Here is a 23229-nt window from a genome sequence, read left to right as displayed (position 1 = left end):
ACCGGTGGGTACACTACAGCTATTTGAAAAGGTAAAGGAACGATAAGCGGGATGGTGCAAGAACCAGGTGTTAAAGGAATACAGGACACAAGCCTGTTATAAAATCAGCTTTTTCGGTTTAACAAATCCCAAGATAGTGGGTGCCACCCTCGGTTACTCGTGTGTGTTGACAAGAGGCAGCTTTATGTGAGGATGTGTGAGCAAAGCTTCAGGAAGCACCTGTTGTAACTAAGGCGCGGAGTGACCACCTTCTGGTTCCTCTGAGACACTGATCAGTCTCTCCTTTAATAATACCCATCAACAGGGGAAAAAGCGAGACACGAAGGTTGTTATCGAAGGTTGTAACAGGTAGAAACGTCCAGCCGCGTACGTGACTGAAGAGATTGGGCCACGGTGCGGTTTGCCCACGAGGAAGCGCACACACGCCTCGGCACCCACCCTTGGCTCGCCCTGCTCCTGCCACCCGCCACGAGCCCCTTTCCCGGCGGTGCCCCCGGAGCCGCGCTCCTCTTCCCGCATTCCGGAGGCGGCGCAGCGATGGCCCCGAGCGGGCACGGCTCCCGGCGGCAGCGCGAACCCGCGATTCCCGGGCGGGCCTGCGAGGGAGGGATGAGCCAGCGGCGGAGGGGAGGGGAAGAGGCTGCCCGGGGCGGGGGAGGCGGCGAGCAGAGGCGTTCGTGCGGCGGCCGGGCGCCAATAGCGGCGGCCGGGGCCGAGCCGCCTCCTCCCGGCGGCGGCGGCGCTCGGAGCTGGGCCGGCCGAGCCCGGAAGCGGCGGCGGGTGGTGCCGGAGCGCGGGGAGCGGGATGCGAGGAGGCGCCGCCGCCCTGCCCCCTGCCCGCTCGCAGCCAGCGCCCCAGGAGGAGGAGCAGCGGGAGGAGCGGCAGCAGCAGTAGGAGCCGCCGCTGCGGTAGCATGAGCGGGGCAGCCGCTAAGCAGCCCCCCGGCGCGGGGTCCGCCGCCGATCCCGCCGCGGAGAACGCGGCCGCCGCGGACCCCGTGCCGGAGTCGCCTCCACCGCTACTGAGCGTGGACGTGACGGGATTGGTGTCGCAGTTTGCGAGGAGCTTCGTGCTGATCTTCCCCGTGTATGTGCTGGGCTACCTGGGGCTGAGCTTCAGCTGGGTGCTCATCGCCCTGTGCGGGCTCTTCTGGATCCGCAGGCACCGCGGCGGCAAGAGCTCCCGCCTGGGCCGGGCGCTCGCCTTCCTGGAGGACGAGGAGGAGGCGGTGCGGCTCAGCGTCTCCTCCGCGGATCTGCCTGCGTGGGTGAGTGGCCAACACCCTTCGGCGCTGCCGCGGGCCCCCGCGCCCGGCGGGCCGGGGCCTGTTCCCTCCCGGGAGCTGCGGGACACCGGCCCCGCCGCGCTGCCCGCCCCGGCGCTCGGGGCTGCGCCACAGGCCGGAGGCCGGAGCCCCGGGGCCGGGCTGCCGGCAGGGGTGCGGGCACTGCATCTCCGGCTCCCCGCGGCTCCCTGTCCCGGCTCGCCAGCCCCTTCCGAGACGCTGCAGCGGCGGGAGCGGCAGGGCAGCGGGTCCCTTCCCTCCCGTTCTCCCTTCGCCGGGGTGGCCTGTCCGTGTCCCCGCCGCCCGCTCCGCGGCGCTGACGGCGGTGACAGCCTGAGCCTGCCGTGGCCGGCTTCCCCTCGCAGATATAAACTTTACTGCAGGGTTTGGGTTTCTTTGCCCTCAGGTGCCAGTGACGCGCGGCTTGGTTCTAGCGCGGTCTCTGAGCAGAACGCGGATGTCGCGGCTTGGGCCGCTCCTTTCAAAGTTGAGATGGGAGGGAAATAGAATCGGGTTCTTCAGTGCGGTTGGGTCTTTCAGTAGAGTGTTACCAAATGGGCTTGAGCCAGAAGTGAGGTGGTATTTCTAAGTCGTTTCAGGGCTGTGACATGAGGACTAGGGTCCAGGGGCTGTGGTGGCTTTATTCGTGCATTGATGTGATGGGTTTTTCAAAAGGCTTCCTCCGAATCTTCTTTTGAAAGTTTTAGGCTTTCTACTTGTCTTAAGAACTAACGTTACTTTTTTTTTTTTTTTTTTTTTTTTTTTTTTTTTTTTTTTTTTTTTTTTTTTTTTTTTTTTTTTTTTTAGCTTAAATCCAGCCTCAGAGTTGAATACCTTTTGTTTGTAATTTCCCTTCCCCTTTGGAGGATTAATGATGTTTTTGATGCGGCTGCCAGAGCCAGTGTGCATCCGCGGCCTCGCTGTGCCCTGCGCTGCCCCGGGATGCGCTGTGCGGAGCCCGCTGCTCTGAGTGCTGTACCCGAAGTCCTGAGGTTTCCTGCTCATTCTTTCCCTGCGGTTCCTTTACTGACTGCTCTCTGCTCCTGACCTTTAGTCACCCACATCTGTCCTAGGCGCTCACTGCAGTGACTGTGCATCCAGCAGGGTTGAGGTGATAAGAGTCCGGGTAGCTGTTTTCATGTGATCAGATTGCAATACCTGATGTGACCTGTTCTAGCTCTGCTAAGGAAGTTATAGGAGAGAATAGAGTGGGTAGGTGTGAGACTGGAATCTTTTACTCCCCTTTCGTTGTATCTTTTGCCAAAGTTCTGGTGGAAGATCCTAATAAAAACGAGTACAGTGTACAGGAGATTTTACCTCTTGAAGCAGAGATGTGAGTCTCAAATAATGTAGTTAAAAGCTCTTACATCACCTGTGGTTTTTCCTGTAATCACACAGCAACATAATGGAAATGTTCTGATGATGCATTTAAAATGAACTAATTGAAGCTAGATTTGTAGTGGAGGCTTGTATATAGTAACAATCTGCTGGTAACTAAGCCATAGATATTCAAGCCTAGTGCTGTGTGTAAGTTTTATTTTAAGTCAGAGTTCGTTACCTTTGATAAAATGGTAATTAATTTCTGTGTGGAGTTGTCCAAATAACTAAAGATTTAGAAAGGGGCCTCCTGACTGAAGTCAGAAGCAAAAAAAAAAAAAAGAGTTCTGGCTGCAAGCACCTGCAAATATCCTATGGCATTGTGAGAAAGCAGCTGATCAGTATGCAGGGTTTCCCAGAAGTGTGACCTTCTCACACACCAGTTGGCAAATGGTGTAGATTTTTAATTTGCTGTAGATTTTTTTTGTTATTTTTTCCTCCCTCTTTATCCATGTTCTTAAATTTTAAAGATATGGGTTCTTTCCTTTCTGCTGATGTATTTGCTGTGTTCTGGAAGCATCCTTCTTTCAACTAAAAGTAGCTTCCAGAATAAATGTAATCTGAATGTAAAGCTGAAGACCCGTGTAAATCAAAAGTGGTTTTCAGTGTCTGCTGTCACAGTCCTTAAGGTTTATGTGAGTCTTATGCTGCTTCCGTAATGTATCTTGAAAAACTGCTGTTGTTCTTCCTTCTGCATTGTGTGTTTTCCTGGAGATTTATGAATTTCAGTCATACTTGAAATAACAGCTGCTGGATGAAACCCTGGATCTCTAATATGGATCAGCTTCATCCATCTCAGTGTGAACTCTAAAGTATATTCTGTTGGTTTCTGATTTTGGAAATAAATTTTAAATTGCTTGAGTAGGACAGTGCTGTGTTTTAAACATAGGAAACTTTGTCCTCTTCTGGGACTGATACTGAGATGTGATAAACCATTTTTCAACTAAAATTACGTGGTGTCTCAAAGATTTATTTGATGTGTGGTATCTTCCTGTGCCCTTGATTGGAGAAGAGCTTTGTATGTTAGGTGTGATTCCCTTTCCCCACACAGCTTGGTATTTTCTGTTGCTTTAGTGGCTGATATTAAGTACTTAGTGATACTGCATTGAATTATTTATTTTTTTATAGTAATTATTTCAGGAGAATGTTTTTCTCCTGGCAATATGCTCAGTTGCAGTTTGAAGATGATACTGTTGTGCCACCACACTAGATAGAGTTTGTAATTTTAATTATTAGTTTCCTAAATTAGATTTACTTCTTCCGTGAGCAGGTGGTTATATATGAGGAATATTCTGTACTGTTCGTGTAAAATGAGTTAATTCAACATGAATATAACTTACGTTACTTAAAATGTCAACACAGAATTAACTACAAATAAGTATGCACGGAAAAATACTGCATTTACTGTTTTAGAAAAATAAGATCTGCACTCATAGACTTGCTAACATGTAGTTCTAGCTGTGCTGGGTGTTTGAAAGGTGTCATGGATTATACGGGGTAGGAGGGAGCAGAGGTGGGTGCTCTCCAAGTAATTTAGAACTAGGCAGCAGTACTTACAGTGAGAAAGAACTGGAGATCAGAATTGTCTTTAAATAAAGACATTTAAAAAATGAAGAGATCTTTAGAGAAAGACATTTCCCCTTTATTTGCAGCATTTTTATGATCCAAGTGTATTTTATACTGGAATGAATATAAATTAGACACAAAGGTATATAAGGAAAGTGGCAATTTAAGTATCACTACATAAAGGAGCAAAGGTAGGAAACCAGGACTCTTAAGTTGTTAAAGGCCAAGTATTATGTTACGTTTTATTTTAAAAACGATAATGGAATTTAACAAGCTAAGGAGTATAATAAATTTACTTTGTTCTTTCTCAGATCAGCCGAAAAACTTAATCTAATTTTTCCATTTTAGCAGTGGTTCTTGTTGCTCAGTGCCACTTTCATAACATGCCAACATATCATGTTCAACATGTTTTTGGATTAGTGAAACTTTGGCTCCTGTTTTCTTCAATATACAGATAAAAAGCCATGCTGAATTTTTTTCCCCAGATTAAATGTCAATTTGGCCTGGTACCAGGAGCTGTATCTCTGTGCAGTCTGTCAACAATCAGCAGGTGACCAAAATGGGAACAAATCTTAGCATTTTTGAAGAGTTGATTCTGAAGGCAGATTTAGTCAATTTTTTTTGTAATCCTAAGTATGTATTATAGAGAAACTGAAATACTGTATGTCATTGTAGTAGAAGTAGTGACATGCTAGAACATTAATCACAAGTCTGCTGCCCTGTTTTGGGTCCTACACACTTGCTGCTCTAGTTTGAAGTGATTTTTTTTTTAATTTGCTTTGGTTTTGTTTTTTTTTTTTTTTTTTTAAATTTTCTCATCTACTGAGGAAAGAGGAAAATTCCTGCCTAAATCTAAATAGGTGTCACCACCTTTTTAATGAAACTTATTTGAAGCACTATTGTAAAGAAATCTGGTAGGTCTTCTTTCTCATGGGAAGCTGTATGAAGCTTTTGCAGATTGTGAGTGTTGTGGGTCACCACTGAAGTGCTGTACCAATGCTGCACCTAGGGAAAGGAGATAATGTCCAATTATATGATTAGAGCAACAAAGACTTTGTTTTTTACTGATATTGGAAAGGCAGAGCCAGCCTTTGTGGAAGAAAAGTAGTGCAATAGGTGTAACTGCAGAACACACCTGTACTGTGTGACATTTGCAGAGAGGGTTAAAGTGGTGATGCTCTTGTGTGTATCTGACATGAAGATTTCTTGATGATACAGAATCAAACTTGCTTACTAGATCTTAGGTAGATAGTTCAGTGCAGGAATCTCTGAAGAATCCCTGCTGATGGATGTTATGTACTCAGTAAACTTGGTAAACAGGCAGACTTCTGCAATACAATGTGTGTTATTTGCTGCAGAAGAAAAAGGTGTTCCTCTTGTTACACCTTTGGTTAGTGCTGTTACTGCTGCAGCTGTAGGAACTGTAGGAGGTTTTTTCTACAGCCTACGAAATTTGGAGACACTGAGACATTGTCACACATTGTTCTGATCCATTCTCCAGCTTAGTTGAACGTGTTAGATGGAATTTACAAAGGAGTGATTTATAAGAAAAATTATTCCCATGTACAGAAAGTTAGTGTTAAGCAGCATCTAATCAGTTTGGGTGGTGAGTACTGCAGGTGGCCACTGCTCCGGGCTGCCAGCCTGTATCTGGAGAGAGTGAAGGAGTGTGAGAAAGAATAGAGTGGTAACGTGTGAGTACTTAACAACTGAACTCTGTGTCCTTCTTCTGCCTGATTGTTTTTCATTTTAAACTGGGTTCTGTTCTGGCTGGTTCATAGTATATGAATATGCACGTATGTGCATTGTGGGTTGTGTGTGTTTTTGGGCTTGCTTCTTAAAGGAAGAAGTTTAATTTGATTCAGTATAACTTCTTGAAATTTTGGTAACCTGAGTGACATCCAGAGAGTACCTCGTGGTTAGGAGAAATGTAAATTGATGGATTTGGGAATAGAGAAACAAAAGGGGAAAAAAAAAAGAAAAGATATTAGACAATTGATTCTATCTCCTTGTTTCTGAGAGTTTTCAAGCTGAGTCTGTTAAAGCTATGCTGAGATGATTTCTGTCCCAAACCACCTTCTCTCACCAGTAATGTGGTGAGCCTCGCTATGTGATTCATATATAAAGATCTGCCTTTCCAAAATATTTATGATAGAAACTCACATGTTGAGTTGATGTTTATGAACATGATATCAAACTACTAAAGAAAAACGTTAGCCTGAAAGTATTAGTACACCTCTTGAACTCTTTGCAGGTCATACAGGCTTTCTAAATACATATGTATAATACATTCTTTTTTCATCCAGCAAATTATTATTTCATAAAAATGACTACTGAGTTTTGGGACTACTGAAAATATTCTTTAAATATGTTAGTCTGTTTATCTGAATAACTAAGGGAGATGTGTACAGGTCTCTTTAGTTTGTTTTTTTGGGGTTTTTTTGCCTGTTTGGTATTTTTAAATTTTGCATTTTAGTCTGCTAGTGTTGCCTCTTTGTCTAACCTTTGCATATAAGGACTGGCCCATATGTGAAAATACAGGAGTCAGAAAGATCTTGTCTGTAGAGACTGAAGTTTTGTGGAAGGGAAAGAAATCTAGGATAACAGTCAACCTTTTCCGCCTCTTCTACAATTCTTCTCACTTTAAATTACAACTGCTTTTTGAGATTGTTGGCATATCATAGGGTGGCAGGATATGCAATCTAAGATTTTTTAATTTATTTTTAACATGAGAGCTTTCTGGGAAATAAAGTTGAATCGGGATTTTTGTCAAAACATTTTCATTGCAGTTTATAGTAATGAAAGCCTGTTTTATACATTTGAAGTGTTCAAAACAATTCCTTGGTGTCCAGAACTTTTTCTTCAAAATGAAAGAAGTGGTGGCATGTTGTTTCTGGTAAGATAAAGTTCTTGGTCTTAAACTTCGATATGAACCAAATTATTTGTTTCCCACTTATCAGTTCATCACCAGTTCTCTAGTTGCTGAAATTGCCTTTGGCATAACTTTCTTTGAGCTTTGCTGGCCATATACCCATACTGAATCTGTTTTTTTTAAAAAGACCACTTTCTTTTAAATAATAGCAAGTTTTAAAACAATGCTAATTTCTAAATATCCTCTGTGGGGTCTGAAATGAGTTTGTCAGAATCTTATAACCGTACATAAGGTTCTGAAAGCAAAAGTTAATGATTATGAATTAATCTGTACCACTGATTTGGTATGTTCTGATATGTAGATAAAAGGAAATCAGTGAAATAATGTGATTCTTCTGGATGTACTACAGAAATAATAGATTTGGTATGAGACATTGCTAGTTTAGATACAGAGTTGTTTGACCTGTGGTATCTTATCTTTGTCTTTGCTTTTCTCTACTCTTGGACAACATAAATTAAATTTGATGCTACCCTTTCCTAAGGAAGTGGAGAATGGACACCCCTCCAGCAGCTTTGGAGCTTTCCTGTGGCCTAGCAAGGGCCACCTTCTAGGGGTTATGTACCAAGCTTGAAAGGGCAGCAGAATTTCAAATGTAGCATGTGTAGGGCTGCTTTTGCACATTCAGAGCAAATACTGTACCACTTCAAAGAGGAAAATTAAATCCTTATCTTTGGCTGCTGTTTGTGAACACTTAATGAAAATAAAGGATACACAGAGTTGGTGTGTTCAGCATAGAATCAGATGTGAATAACACCAGGGAAACAGTGTGTTGATAAGAACAGGGGGAGGAGAGTGCTTTTATTTGAAACAACTGTTTGAAATCCAATAAATTCTGAAGCTGAACTGTTTACAGAAGTCTTAGACTTTATCATTTGTATAGCTTTTAGATCATATGGCACTTTGATTCTGGGTAAGACTTTTTTCAATTGAATGAGGAGGGAGTTCTGTGAAGTTGAGAAAGAAAATGTTTGGTAAGAAACAAGAGGGAGGAATTAAAGCAAGAATTTGCTTAAAGTGTGTGAAATGGTGTAACCCAATTGCCAGATTTATGTGTTTGACAAACTTTGTAGTTATCCAAGACAGCATGAACTAATACAGGACCCTTTTTTTGGTTCCATCTGCCATGCACTAAATACTTTTCTTGTTTTGCGGGGGAAAAAAGGGATCTTCACTTTCATTTCTTAGTCTCAACTATATTGAGGAGGTTTTTTTCCTCTCAAAGTTTTGTTGGGGCGGGTAGGAAAAGATGATAGTGCAATTAAAAATATTTGTTTACTTTTTGAAAATAATTAACTTGAATTCGTTGGGTTTCTTTTCTGGCATATGCCACATTTTCTCTGTTTCGTAGCTGGTGTAACAGATGGATCAGGAGTGGAAAGAGAGGTTGTACAAACTTGCCCATCAGCTAGAGACATACCTGATAGTATGCTCCTATTGACTGGAATGAGTACAGATTTAAGTTACTTTGTAAAGACCTCATTACAAAAGAGAGGTTCAAGAATTAGGAATCATTTCCTGGCTTTAGGGGCCTGTGTTAAACCAGGACACTAGCCTTAGGAAGTCTCTTCCATTTACCTCAGCTTTTCAAGATACTTTTTGATCCCTTGTTCCTTTATAAAGACCTTACAACTTCCATCCTAATGTCAGGGTTCAGGTAAGAAACTGTGTCCCATCTCTTCTTGAATCTCATTAATAGAGTGCCTGGGAGAGGGGGGAAGAGAGGTGTTCCTAAGCCTTCTTACACATCATATGATACCTATCCCTCAACCTACTTCCAGTGTTCTATTCCCAACAGCTTTACCAAGCTTCATGTTCCAGTCTTTCAGTCTTTGTTACATTGGTGGACTTTTTATTTCCTTTCATTTTAAATTGCATGGAGTTTTTTGCTTGGTTGGCTGACTTCGTTTTGTTCTCTCAATGTGCTTCCTGTGATACAGTTAAAAATTTGAGCGGCAGCAAGAATTTTAAAGCTTCTTTTCTACTTGGTCCTTATTTAGGATAATTTAAATTTCATTTGTAGGCTCTGCTCTGCATTCCTGCATTCATGTTTGTGGCAGAGAGGATCAGGGGGGTTAGTAAAGGGACTGATTCTGCAGTTTCAAAATGGAGTAAATGTGCATTCCTGACAAAAAGGATGTTCTGCATCCAACTGCACTTTCCCAGTGCCACCTTGTGCCAACATTAGAATTTACTTGGCCAACTAATTGTGAGTTTTCTGCCAAGTTGGGTGTTCAGCTGGATGAGTTTCATGAGTTTACTGTGAGACCACACAAGTGCCAGTGCCTACAGAAGGGAGGTGGCAGAAGCCTGTGCTCAGGTTTAAAGTGAGATGGAGCAATGGCCTGCACAAAGAGCCTGGTTTTGGGAAAAGGGTGGCAAATAATGCTGCTGAGGTATCTTTGTGGGGAAGCAAAGTTTGAATGGGAGCTATTTATAATATCAATTTGCATATCTTAACTTAGAACATTTTAACAGATGCATTAACATATCTACTCATCAGGCGTATAAACTCTCAATATTTTGATTCAGCTTAAAAGTTGACCGTGTTTTTAGTGCATGGTTGGATTGGATGAACTCCAGAAGTCTCTTCTTACCTGAATTGTTCTATCATTTTCCTTTTTGTTTAAAGCTGTCATTTAAATTAGCTTTCAGTCTTCATTTATGGCTTATTAATGGTAAGACATTTTTTCTGCATAGAATGCAAGTATTTGCTTAAATGTTAAGCAAGAAAAACAAAAAGAGTATCTTTAGAGAGGTGTTTTGTTGGAGGTAGTAGCACCTTTTAAATTATTTGGATGCCTGTCAGCTAAATAGATAGTATTAAAAGTTCTGTGCAGCAAACGTTAAAACAGACTATATTTCAGATGGAACTCCTGTTATATAAATAACCTTTGTGAGACCAACGTTCCTTTATAATGAGTCATTGCACAAAATTTTGTCTGCTACACCCTGATGTGACTACAAAATTCTCCTTAAGAGCTGAAAATCTGAACCAGGACTAACGGTTTTCAGCTGAAGCGGTCTGGATTTATGTACCATGAAGTTGTTACTATCCTAGAAACACGAAACTAGTTTTACTTGGCTGAAAATAACTGTCATATGACAGACAAGAATTGCATTGTCATTTGGCTGTCCTTATCGTATAGCAGCATGGGTTGAGTTTACATTAGTTCAGTTGCAGCATTTTTACCTGAGAGATTTATATTTGCAATGTAAATTGCATAACTTTTGGCATCTGTTTATGTGAAAACTTGGGTTGAGTCTGGTACAGACTACACTATTGTTTTCATAACCTTTGTTTGCATTCCTTTAGTTAGATACTGGCTCAGTCAATTATCCAAGCAGACTGAAATAGTTTCCTTTGAGAAAATTTGGAAAGATGAAACAGAGAATGTAAAATTAAATATATTGACAGTCCATTGTCTTGTATTCTGTCATTGTCAGTCCTTAGCAGGAAGGTGGGAAGAAGGTGAATGTCTAAGAATGCAGTGTCTTCCTGTTTCAGTTTTAGAAGTAAATGCAGGATATGCTGAAGCATGAAGGTAGCTGTGAAACTTTGACTGCTCTGATTTCAATTAATTATGCAGTGTTATGATCCACAATTCTGCTCTTAAAGTTTGTAGATGATTTTTTAAAAATAGCTTACTGAAAGAAAATGAATTACGTGGAGGAAAACTTTGCGGGGAGAACTGAAATGGAACTTCACAGCTTGGGGAACTCACAGTTTGCTTTATTTTTGAGCATTATTACTGCTTTTTTGTACTGCGTGGTTCTTCATGCCTTCTTTCAGCTCTGCATAGCTTGATAGAAAAACCCCCCTGTGTCTGTGATTTCTTAGACGTCCTCCTTCACATAGCATACTCTGTAGACTAGTGAATAAGTTTACAGCTTCATATCCAAAATCTCTACAAGAACTCCTGTGGTTTGGTTTTTTCCTGTAGGGAAGAGTATTAGAAGACATGCTCTGAGCTGTGGGTTTTTGTGCAGACTTAAAGGGCAAACTCTCAGGACTTTTTGGTATTTAGCATGTTTGAGCTCTCTGCATGTTTCAAGCTGACTGTTAATGTAATGAATGTAATGAATGCAATGATACTTCAAATTAGGAAATGTCTTCTCTTCATTTGTTAGTATTTCCTAATGCAGTAAGCTTGCTGGTCCAGAATTTTGAAAAATTGTAGTTTGTTTTGAGGCAAGTCTTCCCTCCTCCCACAGGCTGTTGATTCATCTTGCTAATTGTTGAACTGGAATGCTAAATTCTCTCTTGTGTGTGGCTAGGAAGTTGCCTTAGTCTAGTAATAAATTTTATTATGCAGACTAAATTTATATCTTAAAATATGGTGTTCCTCACTCAATGACTTTCTCCTAAAATACTTGAACTAGAAAAAGAACGCTTTTCCACCCACCCACCCTCTGCCAGTTAAATATCAAATGGCAGCCAGGAAATGATAAGAGTGTTTCATGGGAGGGAAACAGAAAACCAGTGTTCAGTCATCTGACTCATATGTGTTAAAAGAATATTCAATAGAGATTGATAAATTAGATGAAACTGTAGTAATTTCTTGTTTTCTGTTTGTTCATGCTAATCTTTATATTGGTTTATATTTTAGGGAAGATATTTGGGCTTTTTAAAGTGTTTGGGTTTCTTTTTTCTCCTAAGGGTGTGCTAGGTATGAGTATAGTGTTGATGTGAATGTGCCTGAACTGTCCATGTTTATTTGATAAAATCACTTATTTCTGTCATGTTCATGTAAGTGCTTATAATGGGAATTAATTTTCTGCTACATTTGGCTATGTATGCAGCTTTTTAGAAAGTTGCATATAGTATATGCTTGTGTTATTTTCAGGTCTTGATGCAGATGTCTAGTAACAGAAAACATACTTGCCAACAATCATTTTTCAAGTCTTTTGTGTTGTAAAGTTTTGCAATTATAATTGACATTTCTTTCCCTTGTGTTCTGTCTTTGGTGTATTCAAGTGAATAGCCAAAATTTTACCAATCTGTTAATTTTGTTACTTTTGATTTACAGAAAGAAAGGCCCCAATGAAGTTTTTCTTGTTAGTTCATTAAGGTAATCCATTACACACAGAACCATGGTGACAGATCAGTAGATCTGATTTGGAGGTTGCTTAATTTACAAATAAAGCTTTCATATAATAATATGTACTTTAATTTAGCTATGTGAGAGATGAGGAATTACAAAAGTGTTTTTTTAAACACTTTTAAATATTTCAATGTTCAGTGATTTCCTTCCAGTGCACACAAGTTGTTACTGGTCTACCTGCTGCCTTTTTACTGAACTCTTTGGTTTTGTGGCACAGGCAGTGATGAAGTCTGTTGTACTTACACCACGACAGTAAATCTGACAAAGTGCTTGAAGCTCTGTTTGTTTTGGGGAGAGGGTCTGCACAGTGGTGTTCTGGATATGATGCCAGGAGTAGCAGAAAATTGTAGGTGACAGTTCTTTTTTGGGAATAAGTGTAGACAGGACCATTGAGGATTACTGGAAAATTTTAGGTGATAATCAAACATTTACCAAGGGAAATGGGCAATAGGAACACTTGAAGGGGTACTGGCAGACAGTCTCTTGGCTCTGGTGGGAAACATCTGAACTTTCATCTTCATTCACTTTGAGTGAGTTTGGTGTTTGGGATGTAGAATATTTAGTAGATGTTTTGTAAAACTTTTTTTAGTGTAAGAAGTGGAGGTATGTGTGCTTGAAGTGAACTCTGCTAAAGAGTTGGAAATGATTGCAGCTTTAAAGCATTTATTCTTGACTGAAATAAGCTGGATTCACATTTCTGTCCTCAGGGAACAAGCTGATAAACTGTAGGTTGAATTTATTGGAGAGCAGTAGAACTTGCCAGAGAGAGAAGGTTAGTTCATCAGTGTTCCTAAAATTAATGGGTTTTAAGCTCTGACAAATCACTTTGGAATTTCCTTTGCTATTAAGTTCTGATTCTTGATTCCCATGTAACACATCAGATTCTAGTTTAGTTTTAACATGTTAGACTTACAAGGTCATTTGCTTTCTTGCTGGAGACTTGCAGTGCTTGGGGAAATGGTTTTTCTTTTTGTCAACCCCAATTGTCTTGAGGGTTTTCATTTGTTCTAGTTTTCTTTTCCAGCGAAATTATGAACTCCAGCTCTGCTTTCTGCTACTGTGGTTGTTTGCATTGTCAGCCACATGGAAATAACATTCCTGTCTTTCATGTTCCAGTGGAGATGGCAATGTATATTGTGATCTCCCACTGAGTAAGTAAAATAGAAAAAAACTTGACTTGAAACAGCCCAGATAGTCGATGACAAGGGATTTGAGATGTCTCTATTTTAAAAGAGAGTAACTATATGAACTTGTGACAATTTAAATAAATATGTTAAAACCCTTTTTTTCCCCTGACATAATTTACAAGTTAATTTTAATTGTTGTGGTTTGACCCTGGCTGGATGCCAAATGCCCACCAAAGTTCTACCACTCCCCTCCTCAGCTGGATGGGGAGAAAAATGGGGGGGAAAAGTTTGAGAGTTCAAATAAGGACAGGGAGAGACACCACTCACCAGTTACCAGCATGGGCACAGCAGACTGGAATTGGAGAAATCAACTGAGATTTTTACCAATCAAATCAGAGTATGGTAATGAAAAGTAAAACAAATATTAGAAACGCCTTCCCCCTACCCTTCCCTCCTTCCTGAGCTTCACTTTCTTCCTCATTCACTGCATCCTCCTCCACGGACTGCAGGGGAATCTCAGCTCTGGCAGCTGGAGCACCTCTCCCCCACCTTCTTCACTGACCTTGGTATCTGCGGAGTTGTTTCTCTCACATTCTCACTTTTCCCTAGACAGAATTCCCTAGACGGAATTACTTCTGTGCAATATTTTTTTTTTTTTTTCTTCTGAAGTAAATTATCCCACAGGTGCTGCCACTGTTGGTGCTGGGCTCAGCCTTGTCCTGCACTGAGTCTGTCTTGGAGCTGGCTGGCATTGGCTCTGTTGGGAAACAGGGAAATAACTCTATAGGGAAAAGTTCTGGCAATTTCCCACAGAAGCCACCCCTGTGGCCATAACCCTTTATCTCCTCCCAAAACCTTGCCACACACACCCAATACAAACTTAAACTGTTAAGTTTAAAAGAGATGTTTTCAATGTATTTTTTTAAAAATGAGAAGTTTGGCAGCTTAGCACTCGTGTCCTGATTTTTGAAATCGAGTCAGGACTGTATCAGATAAGGCAAATCATGTATGGCAGCAAGGCACCCCTTGATGCTGAAAAGAAATAAAATCTTTGATTTATTTTTTATTTTTTTTCCCCTTCTCAGAGCCTAGTTGTACATGGAAAGGACTTTATCAAATTCTTGAAAATACTTTTTTGAGCTGGGAAGATATAGTTGCAAATTAGATGCTATTTATGCAGATCTCTGAAAATAACTGTGGTATTTTACTCAAGGAGGTTGATTTCATTTTAACTGTCATCACTGCATTCTTCTAACTCAAGTGATGTCTTTTGCAAGAAAGTTATTACATGTGATTAAAAGCTAAGTACAGATCTAAAACTGCTGAAAATATCTGGTTGCTGTACAGGGCTGGGATTCAGGCCTGGAACAGCACAATAAGCAGTAAAATCTTTAAGAGAATCTGTTGCAAATTAGCACACACGGTCATATTTCCTGCAGCAAACTGAAATTTAGGTACCAGACTTGGGCACCTCATTCCAGAGATGAAGGTCTGGGACCTGCCTTTGGTGAATGGGAAGGGGTGAACAGAACTCTTTGCAGGAGGTCTTTTTTCTCTGTATAATAAGAACCTACAGTAATGAGGTCATAACCATGCTGCTACTTTTTCCATGCTTAAATTTATCAAGGAGTAATTTGGGCCACAGCTGTTAGATTTTAATTAATACATGTAGTAAATACTCAGTGGTGGAATTTCTAAAAAAATTACTAGCATCTGTTATAAAATCTGCTGAGAGTTTCAGAGCTGACAGTGACTTGGCTGCATATATTATTCCCTGCATGGGCACAAAGATTAACCTCTCCAAGAGAAATTCAGCTTAAGGAAGGCTCTGCTTAGGAGCAGTCAAATAAATTGGAATTGCCAAGGGCAAGATTTCTTGGAGCTAGATTTTAGACAACTGACTCACTTGCTGTTTGTTGGCAGTTCAGTCAGTTGTCTTAGAATATACAGAATTTTCTTTTCATTTACAGAGTTATTATAAAGTTGGGTTTTAGGCACTAGGTGTTTGGTTTCTCCTGAGAGCTAGAATTTGCTGAACTCAAATTTAAACATATAGGTGCAAGTTAGTTGGAGTTTATCCTTATGGTCAGTATACACATCTCCAGAGGACTGTATTTGTTTATCAGAAAATTTTCAAGATCTCTCCAGAGGCCTTTATTTCTCCTTTATTGATGATAAAGAGGTGTAGAGTGACTTTTTTATTCTTAGACATATAAAGGACAGAATTTTGAGAATTAGAGAAAAGTAATTCATCAGTTGTAATTGCCTACTGTTTAACAATATTTGAGTCTTAAAAACTGGAAATCTTTGAAATTGCTGTGAAACCGGATGAAGGTAAAGGGGGTTAATGAGGTGTAAAAAGTTTTTTTCATCTTTCCTTTGTCATAAACCACAACCAAGATCTAGTGGGTATGATCTGATTATCACAGTTCCAGCTATGGACTGTATAAATACACAAAGTGGGACAGTAGATGCAGGTTAAAATGCAAAAATGTTCAGCCTAAGTATCAGTTATAAACTGCTCAGTCTTAAAAGACTTTTACAAGTATAATATTAGGATTAATTTTAGGGTATCTCTGTGAGGTGACACTGCCTACTGCTGTCACTAATTAAAATGATATTGATTTATGATGGCTATTTTTGCTGCTAAATGGCGAAGTGAAAGAACAAGATGTGTTTGTAATAGCTGAGCTAGGGGTAAAGAAAATATTCTAGAGATCACCAAATGCTTGGTTATCTTCAACATTGATGATAATCAGTAATAGGAGAGGTGACAGTTCTGTGTTGCATTTATAAGAGGGAAAATGTATTCAACTCCTCTTTTTTCACTCTTGCTACCTCTACATCCTGTCAAACACTCAACAATTCTAATGCTGGAACATTTCTTCTTAAAAGCCAGGAAGATACTGAATCTTGCTCATTCAGCTACCCATTGTTAGTTTAAAGGGCAAAGCTGCCTTTACGTGAGGGCTGATTTCAGGTGTGGGTAAAACATCTTCATGCAAGTGGTGCTGAATGAGAGCAATGGCTATGTATAGAACAAGGTTATGTCATTTGAGTCAGCACTGCACACCTGATTGCCCATTCTAGAGGTGAACTGATGGTATTATTGAAAATGTTTGGTGTAGACTCAAGATAGTAGTTTGTTCACAGTCTGTGCTTCCACTGAAGGGATGGTTTTGTAGCTGCTTCTGTGAAAAATAGAATATATTCTCTCAAAAAACACAGAACCTCCTCTCCAAACATATGCAAATAAAATAAGTGAACTTACATTAGAAGCAGAGAAATTGAAATGAAGTATCATTTAAGGCATATATTGCCAAATGTTAAACTTCCCAAAACATGGGAAAAGCAGAATCTCTAGTTTCCAGTATTGTTTCAAAAAGAGCTTAATTTAGAAAGAGGATTTACATTTTTTAGAATCTATGATCACTTACTTTACTTGCTTTTTTAAGATGGAAAAAAACTTTTTAACAGAGTCTGAAGAGTGTTTTGATGCAGAGCATTTCAAGACAGCTATTTCAAAAGACTGTATCCAGTTTTTTGAAACCAGGGATGGTTTGCAGTCTTGACATGAGAGAAAGTGTCTGTGTCTGCAGGAAGCTGGAATCTTAGAAGGTGATTTCTGGAAGCAGCTCCTGGAGGGATTTTGATAGGGTGAAGGGGAGCACTGCAAACTGACTAGACTTTTAATTTCTGTTTAGTGTTTTGTACTTACTACTTACGTCTTGAAAGACATCAACATCTTGAAACCTCATCACTATTTTTCTTTTATTTTCCCCAAAAGATCAAATGCTTGTTTTAAACTCTAGATTTCCTATATATTAGCAGTATTTCTTTTCCCTTGGCTTTGCTGAGTTGTAAAAATTTGTGTGGTGGGACAAGTGACTGAAGACATACTGCTGTGTACACAAGTCAAAGGATCAGTGGGACTGTCAAATATCCAGGTGTGTTTTGACTAAAATATTAGAACATGTAATACTGTGTTTTTGGAAAAAAGGTACAGGCCAGCTTTGGGTGCTCATTTACTCATTTGTTGCAATTCCACTTGAGGGGCTTCATCTTTCTTTTTGCTATGTGTGGACTTCAGTATGTTGCAAACGGTGATGTGTCTGCCAGGCAGTGTCTGTCTGTTTGTGGATGAACATAAATCTACTGTGGATGGTGTATTTTGGTATTAAATTCACTTTCTGATGAAAATGCAGTACAGTTCTAGAGAAACACTGCGAGCCCAGGAGATTTGCAGCTTGCTGGGTGTTCCACTGTGCAGATGCTGTATGTGCCAACCCAGTAACATAAGCACATGAATTTTCCTCAGAGGCTGCAGTTCCAGTAGCAGCCTGTTCTTCTGCAGGTTTGATTTAAGTACACTTACTCTGCTTTTTCTAAAATAGCTTCTTGGATAAGAGGTGCTAAGCTCAGTCATGGGATAGATACTCCAGCTAGAAGATAGGCTGTCCAAACGTGATTTGTGTGAATACAGGCATTAAAAGCTGTAGTGCAAATTTAAAATTTTTCTTAGGTGTTTGTAAAATCTTTTTAATAAATACTGAAAATACTTTTTGTGTTTCAAAACAAAGTGGTAAGACTGGGTGGGGATTTTGTTGAACATTACCGCTGTCATTTTTGAGGAGTTTTTTACTCTAAAGTATCTTTTGTTAACATATAGAGTCAAAATAGTAAGACTGATATTTGAGGATGATGATAATAGCTAATTTAGCTGGGGAGGCAGTCTGGGTTTTGATTCCACCTTTTAGCTCAGACATATGATGTAGCATTCCTAAGTTTAGAAACTTGATTTAGCAGGGAGTGCTTTCAGTGGCTTTCCTTAGCAACCCAGCCTACCAAAACACAGCAGAGCTGCCCTTCCTGCTCTGTACTGAGGAACAGTAGCAAACTCCGTGGTTTTAAGGTGGAGTTTATAAACATAAATAGGATAATGAGTCCTGCAGTTGTAGGGCATTGGAATTCAGTAGTCAAAGTATTTTCCAATTACATATTTCGTTGGTCTTGCATTTGCAGTATAATCCTATATGAGGTTAAGGGCTGCACTGAAACTCTAGAGCATCATTTTTGTTTTAAGTGAACGTACCTGGAGAGTATTCACGAAATATAATTGCTTGTGGGGGTTTTTTTTGCTTGTTTTCTTTGGTAGGGGCTGAGCATGCATCAAGATAAGAAGGGATGCTGGAGGATGCCAGCAGCTGCTAAGGGTTGCAGTCATCCTTTGCAGAAGCTGAGAGGGCACTCAGGGAAGGATAACTCCATAGTACTGTTTTAGTTTTGATTTTTCCTTAGACATCACTTCTGATTGCTGTGTTAGCTGGACCTTTGATCTTGCTTAATGCAGAGGTTGCTATGTTATGTGTTGCTAGTGAAATGTGTGACATACTTTGTGTATCTTTTTCTAACAAATAACACTGTTGTATATTCAGTGCTGTGTATATAGCTCATTGAGGGGGAAAGCATTGTTCTAGAGAGGAGAGAGAGCAAGTCTTATAAACCTTAAAAATTTTAGTGTCTACCTAATTATTGGAAATACTTGAGCTTTGTATATGAGCCTGGTAAAATGTCCTGGGGTGACTTTATGATGATTGTATCTGCTTTCTAGAGGGACCCCTTTGGAAGTTTCCTCCCAAATTTGCCCATAACCAGGACATACAAGAATTTGGTTAAATGCTTTAATGAAAGAACCAGGAGTTACACATATAAGCTGGTCATCCTAACCTGATGCTGTCAGGTTAACTGGGGCTTTCATCCCCACCATTTGTCACTGCATTAAAACTGAGACCTGATTTAAACATTTTGGCTTTTTTTGCTTTCTCCTTATTAGAATGCTCTGCTTTCTGTTACTTTGTCAGCAAAGTTTTATCATTTCAGAGAAGGCTTATCACTGATTATTTACAGGTTCCACAAAACTCTCAGACTGTTGGTCTGCATTCTTTATACTCTGGATTTTACAAAGTTAGTTTCTAGTGTTTCAGATAGAAATGAGATGGGGATTTTAAAATGCCTATTAGGTCTTGCATGATTTCTGATTATATTTCAAAAATGTTTTAATATTAAGAACAAGCTCTGGGTGGATAGTACTGGATGCAGTGCAATATGTAGAAGTTAAACACCTTTACCAGTGTTGGGTCAGAGTCAGTCAAAACAGGCATTAAGTTTTAACTACTGAGTGTATTCTACAGATTTGTTTCACTTCTTAGGGTGCAGGTTAACCTAACTTGAATTTTTATGTCATGATGCTGCATTTTTTTGGATACCACAAAAAAAAAAATCCATCTTCTCCATTTTGCTCTTTTGTATTTTCAAATACAAATTTGCAGTTTGCTCATTCCCAGCCTGTACAAAGTGAATGATACTTATCATAGCTCGTATAGATGTGTTTCAAATGTATTGTGAATTATAGATTACATAAAAAAGAATAGAAGGCTGGGCTTCAGTACATGGAGATCTTGCAGGCTAAAGACAGGGAAGAAGATTTAATCTGCGTGATGAAGCGGAGTCTTGCAGAAGGTGATCACTGCTTCTTACACTGGTCTTTTCTGAGAGCTGATGCCCGTTTTAGGCCTCACAGAACACCTGCATGGTTCCCTTAGAGAGATGGACTGTGTGATCTTGTGAGTGCTAAAGGAAAGAGCTCTCTGTGCTGCAGGAAGGTCAGTCTCAGTGGATCAGAGCTGACTGCGGGGTTGGGGGCGCGGGCAGCGGGTCAGTGGAGTAACAGGAAAGAAACCTTCAGTGTTGTGTTGTGGATACCAGCCACAAGAGTGGCTGACAATTTGGTGCAGAGCCCAGCACTTCTTTTCACAGCTGTAGACAGTTCAAAGGATAGTAAGTTATGCTGTGACAGTGGTTGTATAAGCTGTTTTGAAAGCTAATGTTTAGCAGTCCAGAGAGAAAAATTTGTCTTCTGTTGACTGTCAAGAGAATAAGACACTCTGGCATGCAGTGGAGTGGGAACATGCCTGGATTCTCAAGGGAACTGAAAAGGAATTTGTTACAGAGACTTGAAAGGACAAAAGAGCTCATGTTTTTAAAATGTGACAAATTAAAAATATTGTGCTAATGCTTTTATAATTTTATTTTAAAAAACAAAAGCTGGAATTTCAAGGTATTAAGACTTTGTTTGTAGAAGGAGAAGAAATTAAATTACTCCAGGGAATTAAAGGGTAAAGTCAATATTGTCAAAAAAGAGTACTGTGCAAGATTTTTTAAGTGGTAAAATTTCCTGAGACCTGGGGTTCATCCCATGCCTTTTAGCATCCTATACCTTTTAGCAGTTTAAACATTTAAAATCTGGGTCTCTGCTTTCAGTAACTGCAATGCTTGTGGGAATTTGGAGATGTGCTAATGCAGGCTGTCATTAAATGTTTCATTTTGTAAAGCTTGGTTGCACTACTTCTCTGTAACATGGTGTGAGAGCAAGACTTTGATCAGTATAAATCTGGTTTGTGATATTTTGTTTGTATAGAGTCTTACCCTACTAATTTTATATTTTTTTAACTGTGTTTGTCCTGGTCTTCAGTTGGACTTCAGCATTTGTAAAATACAATTGTTACTGCTGTAAATGTCTGTAGAGGTGAGATTGGAAAAGGGCATCCTTTTGTCCTAAGAGTGAATGTTGAGTTCTGGTCTTCCGAATGAGGAAGTGGTACAGACAAAGACACTGTTGTAAATGTGGATACTGAACAGTCAAAATGTTAAAACTAAATTCTTACATTTCCTCACTTTAAGATGTGCTCATCAGGTGTGCTTCATGTGCAAAATGTCTCTTCCTGTGTCAGAGTATCCATCTTCTTTCAGAGGTTCTGGCCTTCAGAAGTGGAAACCATTAAAAGGTTCCTGCAACCTAATGGCCCCATATGCCTTCTACTTCTTCTTTGTTATTTTTACTGTCCCATCTCACTCCAAACTAAACACTGAAAACTTACCTTTGTCCTTTCTGAGATGGAAAGTGAAGAAGAAATGTGAACATGGCAATCCAGGAAAAATTACAAGATATTAAACTGCTGTGAAAATAAAGCAGTTTGCCTATAGAGTTGATCTCATCTCTATATTGGAGCCTGAGTTATAATATATATTACTAATATATGATTACTTGAAGATAATTCTGAAATTAGGCTGTGCTAGAATATGAATCTGTGTTAGTGGACTAAAAGCTTCAAGCTTTTTGTTCAGAAAGGTAACAGCTGAGCAAGGCAAACCCATGTGGCTCCCTCTGGCCCACATCATGGGTTTAGTGTTGATTTGGCACCCAGATACTAGAGAACCATGCCAGTATTATACTTCCTCGTATTTGGAAGGAAACTCTTAACCTTTACTGGTAGAGAAAGGGATTTTTGTTTCATATTTTTTGTCAGGTGATTAAGCCCGGATCGCCCCAGAAGTTAATGATGTTTGGGTTTTAATTTCTAGGCTGAATCTTCTTCCTCCAGTTGGGGCTGCAGTGGCTGAATGTCAGGCTAGAAGCAAGATTTCCCAGTTCCCTCACTAGGAGACTACTGTTCTGTCATTCCTCCAGAGCAGCTGCTTATAATGCCTGTCCCGGAGGATTTTGTTATAGCAAGCTGCTGCTAAGTAGGAGGTCTCTGGGTAACTTTCTATTGTGGCATGGTTGCTCCATCTCTGCAAAAATAGCAGCACTTAGGCAAATTTTATCTAGTTTTGGTATTGCTGAGTTAAATTGCTGAAAAGTAATGCAGCTTTTGACAAGTCACACTGCCACTGTGAGTGAAGCATAGTTAATAGATGTTGAAGTGAAAGATGTGCATGAAAAAACGGAGCTGCTGTGCTTCAAAATGGCTCAGCATCCTTCACTTCTGAATTGCAGGACTTAGTTCTGGGCTGCTTTTTCAGTCATATCAGAGCTCTGGAGCCTCTTTTTAGGCAGGGTTTATCTTTTGCAAATGGCAGCATTATTTTGCATTGCCAAAGGCGTTGTTTGCCATAGAAACTGGGGAGAATATCCAGGTGAGAATATTCTGGTGGTGTTGCAGGGTTGCATAAGGATGGATTCTGAATCCTCAGCTGCCAAAACTATAAGCTAGTGAGGCTTTTGCTGGGCTGCAGGCAAAAGATGGAGAATTGGCAATTTTCTAAATGCTGTTCCAATGAACTCTGCAATGAGAAAACAGAGGGACAACTTCCTCAATTACAGTCCTGTATATGTGTGTAATATGTGATGTATTTTTAAAAATAATCTTAGAAAAGTAACGTGCCTGTATTATTTAAATGAGAAATATAGATACATTTATGGTTATTGGTAAAATGTAAAAAAGGCATTTTATAGTTTGAATTAATGGTGTGCTTTAATTTTAGCACAGCAGAAAGGTTGGATATGGCATCCCTCCGTGGAGTTTGGGCTCTAGTGATGTTCAGAGGGTGTGTGTATGGGCAGTGGTGGGCCTTGGCAGCATTTTAGGAAGGTCTGGTTTATGCTAGTTTAGCCTGACTTTACAAGACAGAGACGATGTGCTGCTGGTTGTTTTCCTTGTCTCCCAGATATGGTACTTACGAATATATATTATTCATTTATTATTTGGGCCATGCCAGGATGCTGAAATGTCCTGTGTGTGAACTGCTGTTTATTCCAGGTTTGAACTGCTCAGTATGTTAGGCTTTTCTTTAGACCTTCAGGAAAGGGAAGAGGAACAGAGGTAAGTGAAGGTTGCAAGGAAATTTAACTTTCTATACTTTATAAAGAATGCCAGTTATTACTTGAGGTGTATGAATTCTATTGTGGTTTTTTTCCTGTGTTAGCATTCAACCCTGGAGGTGTTGAAAAGCTGTTTGTTTCAATTTCTTCAAGCACCAGCTTGTTTTGTCTTTAATTG

General features: G+C 40.0%; 1 protein-coding gene across 1 annotated transcript in view; it reads left to right on the top strand.

Moving 5' to 3' along the window:
- The first annotated feature begins 609 nt into the window (after nt 1-609).
- Nucleotides 610-23229, top strand: part of ESYT2 (extended synaptotagmin 2) — an 81362-nt gene continuing 58742 nt past the window's right edge. Inside the window, 2 exon segments of the mRNA XM_066314658.1 lie at nt 610-865; nt 868-1268. Coding sequence (XP_066170755.1) covers nt 610-865; nt 868-1268 — 657 coding nt within the window.

This window comes from Sylvia atricapilla, chromosome 1 (assembly GCF_009819655.1).
Source record: "Sylvia atricapilla isolate bSylAtr1 chromosome 1, bSylAtr1.pri, whole genome shotgun sequence".
NCBI lineage: Eukaryota > Metazoa > Chordata > Aves > Passeriformes > Sylviidae > Sylvia > Sylvia atricapilla.
This window is presented reverse-complemented; position numbering and strand designations above follow the sequence as displayed.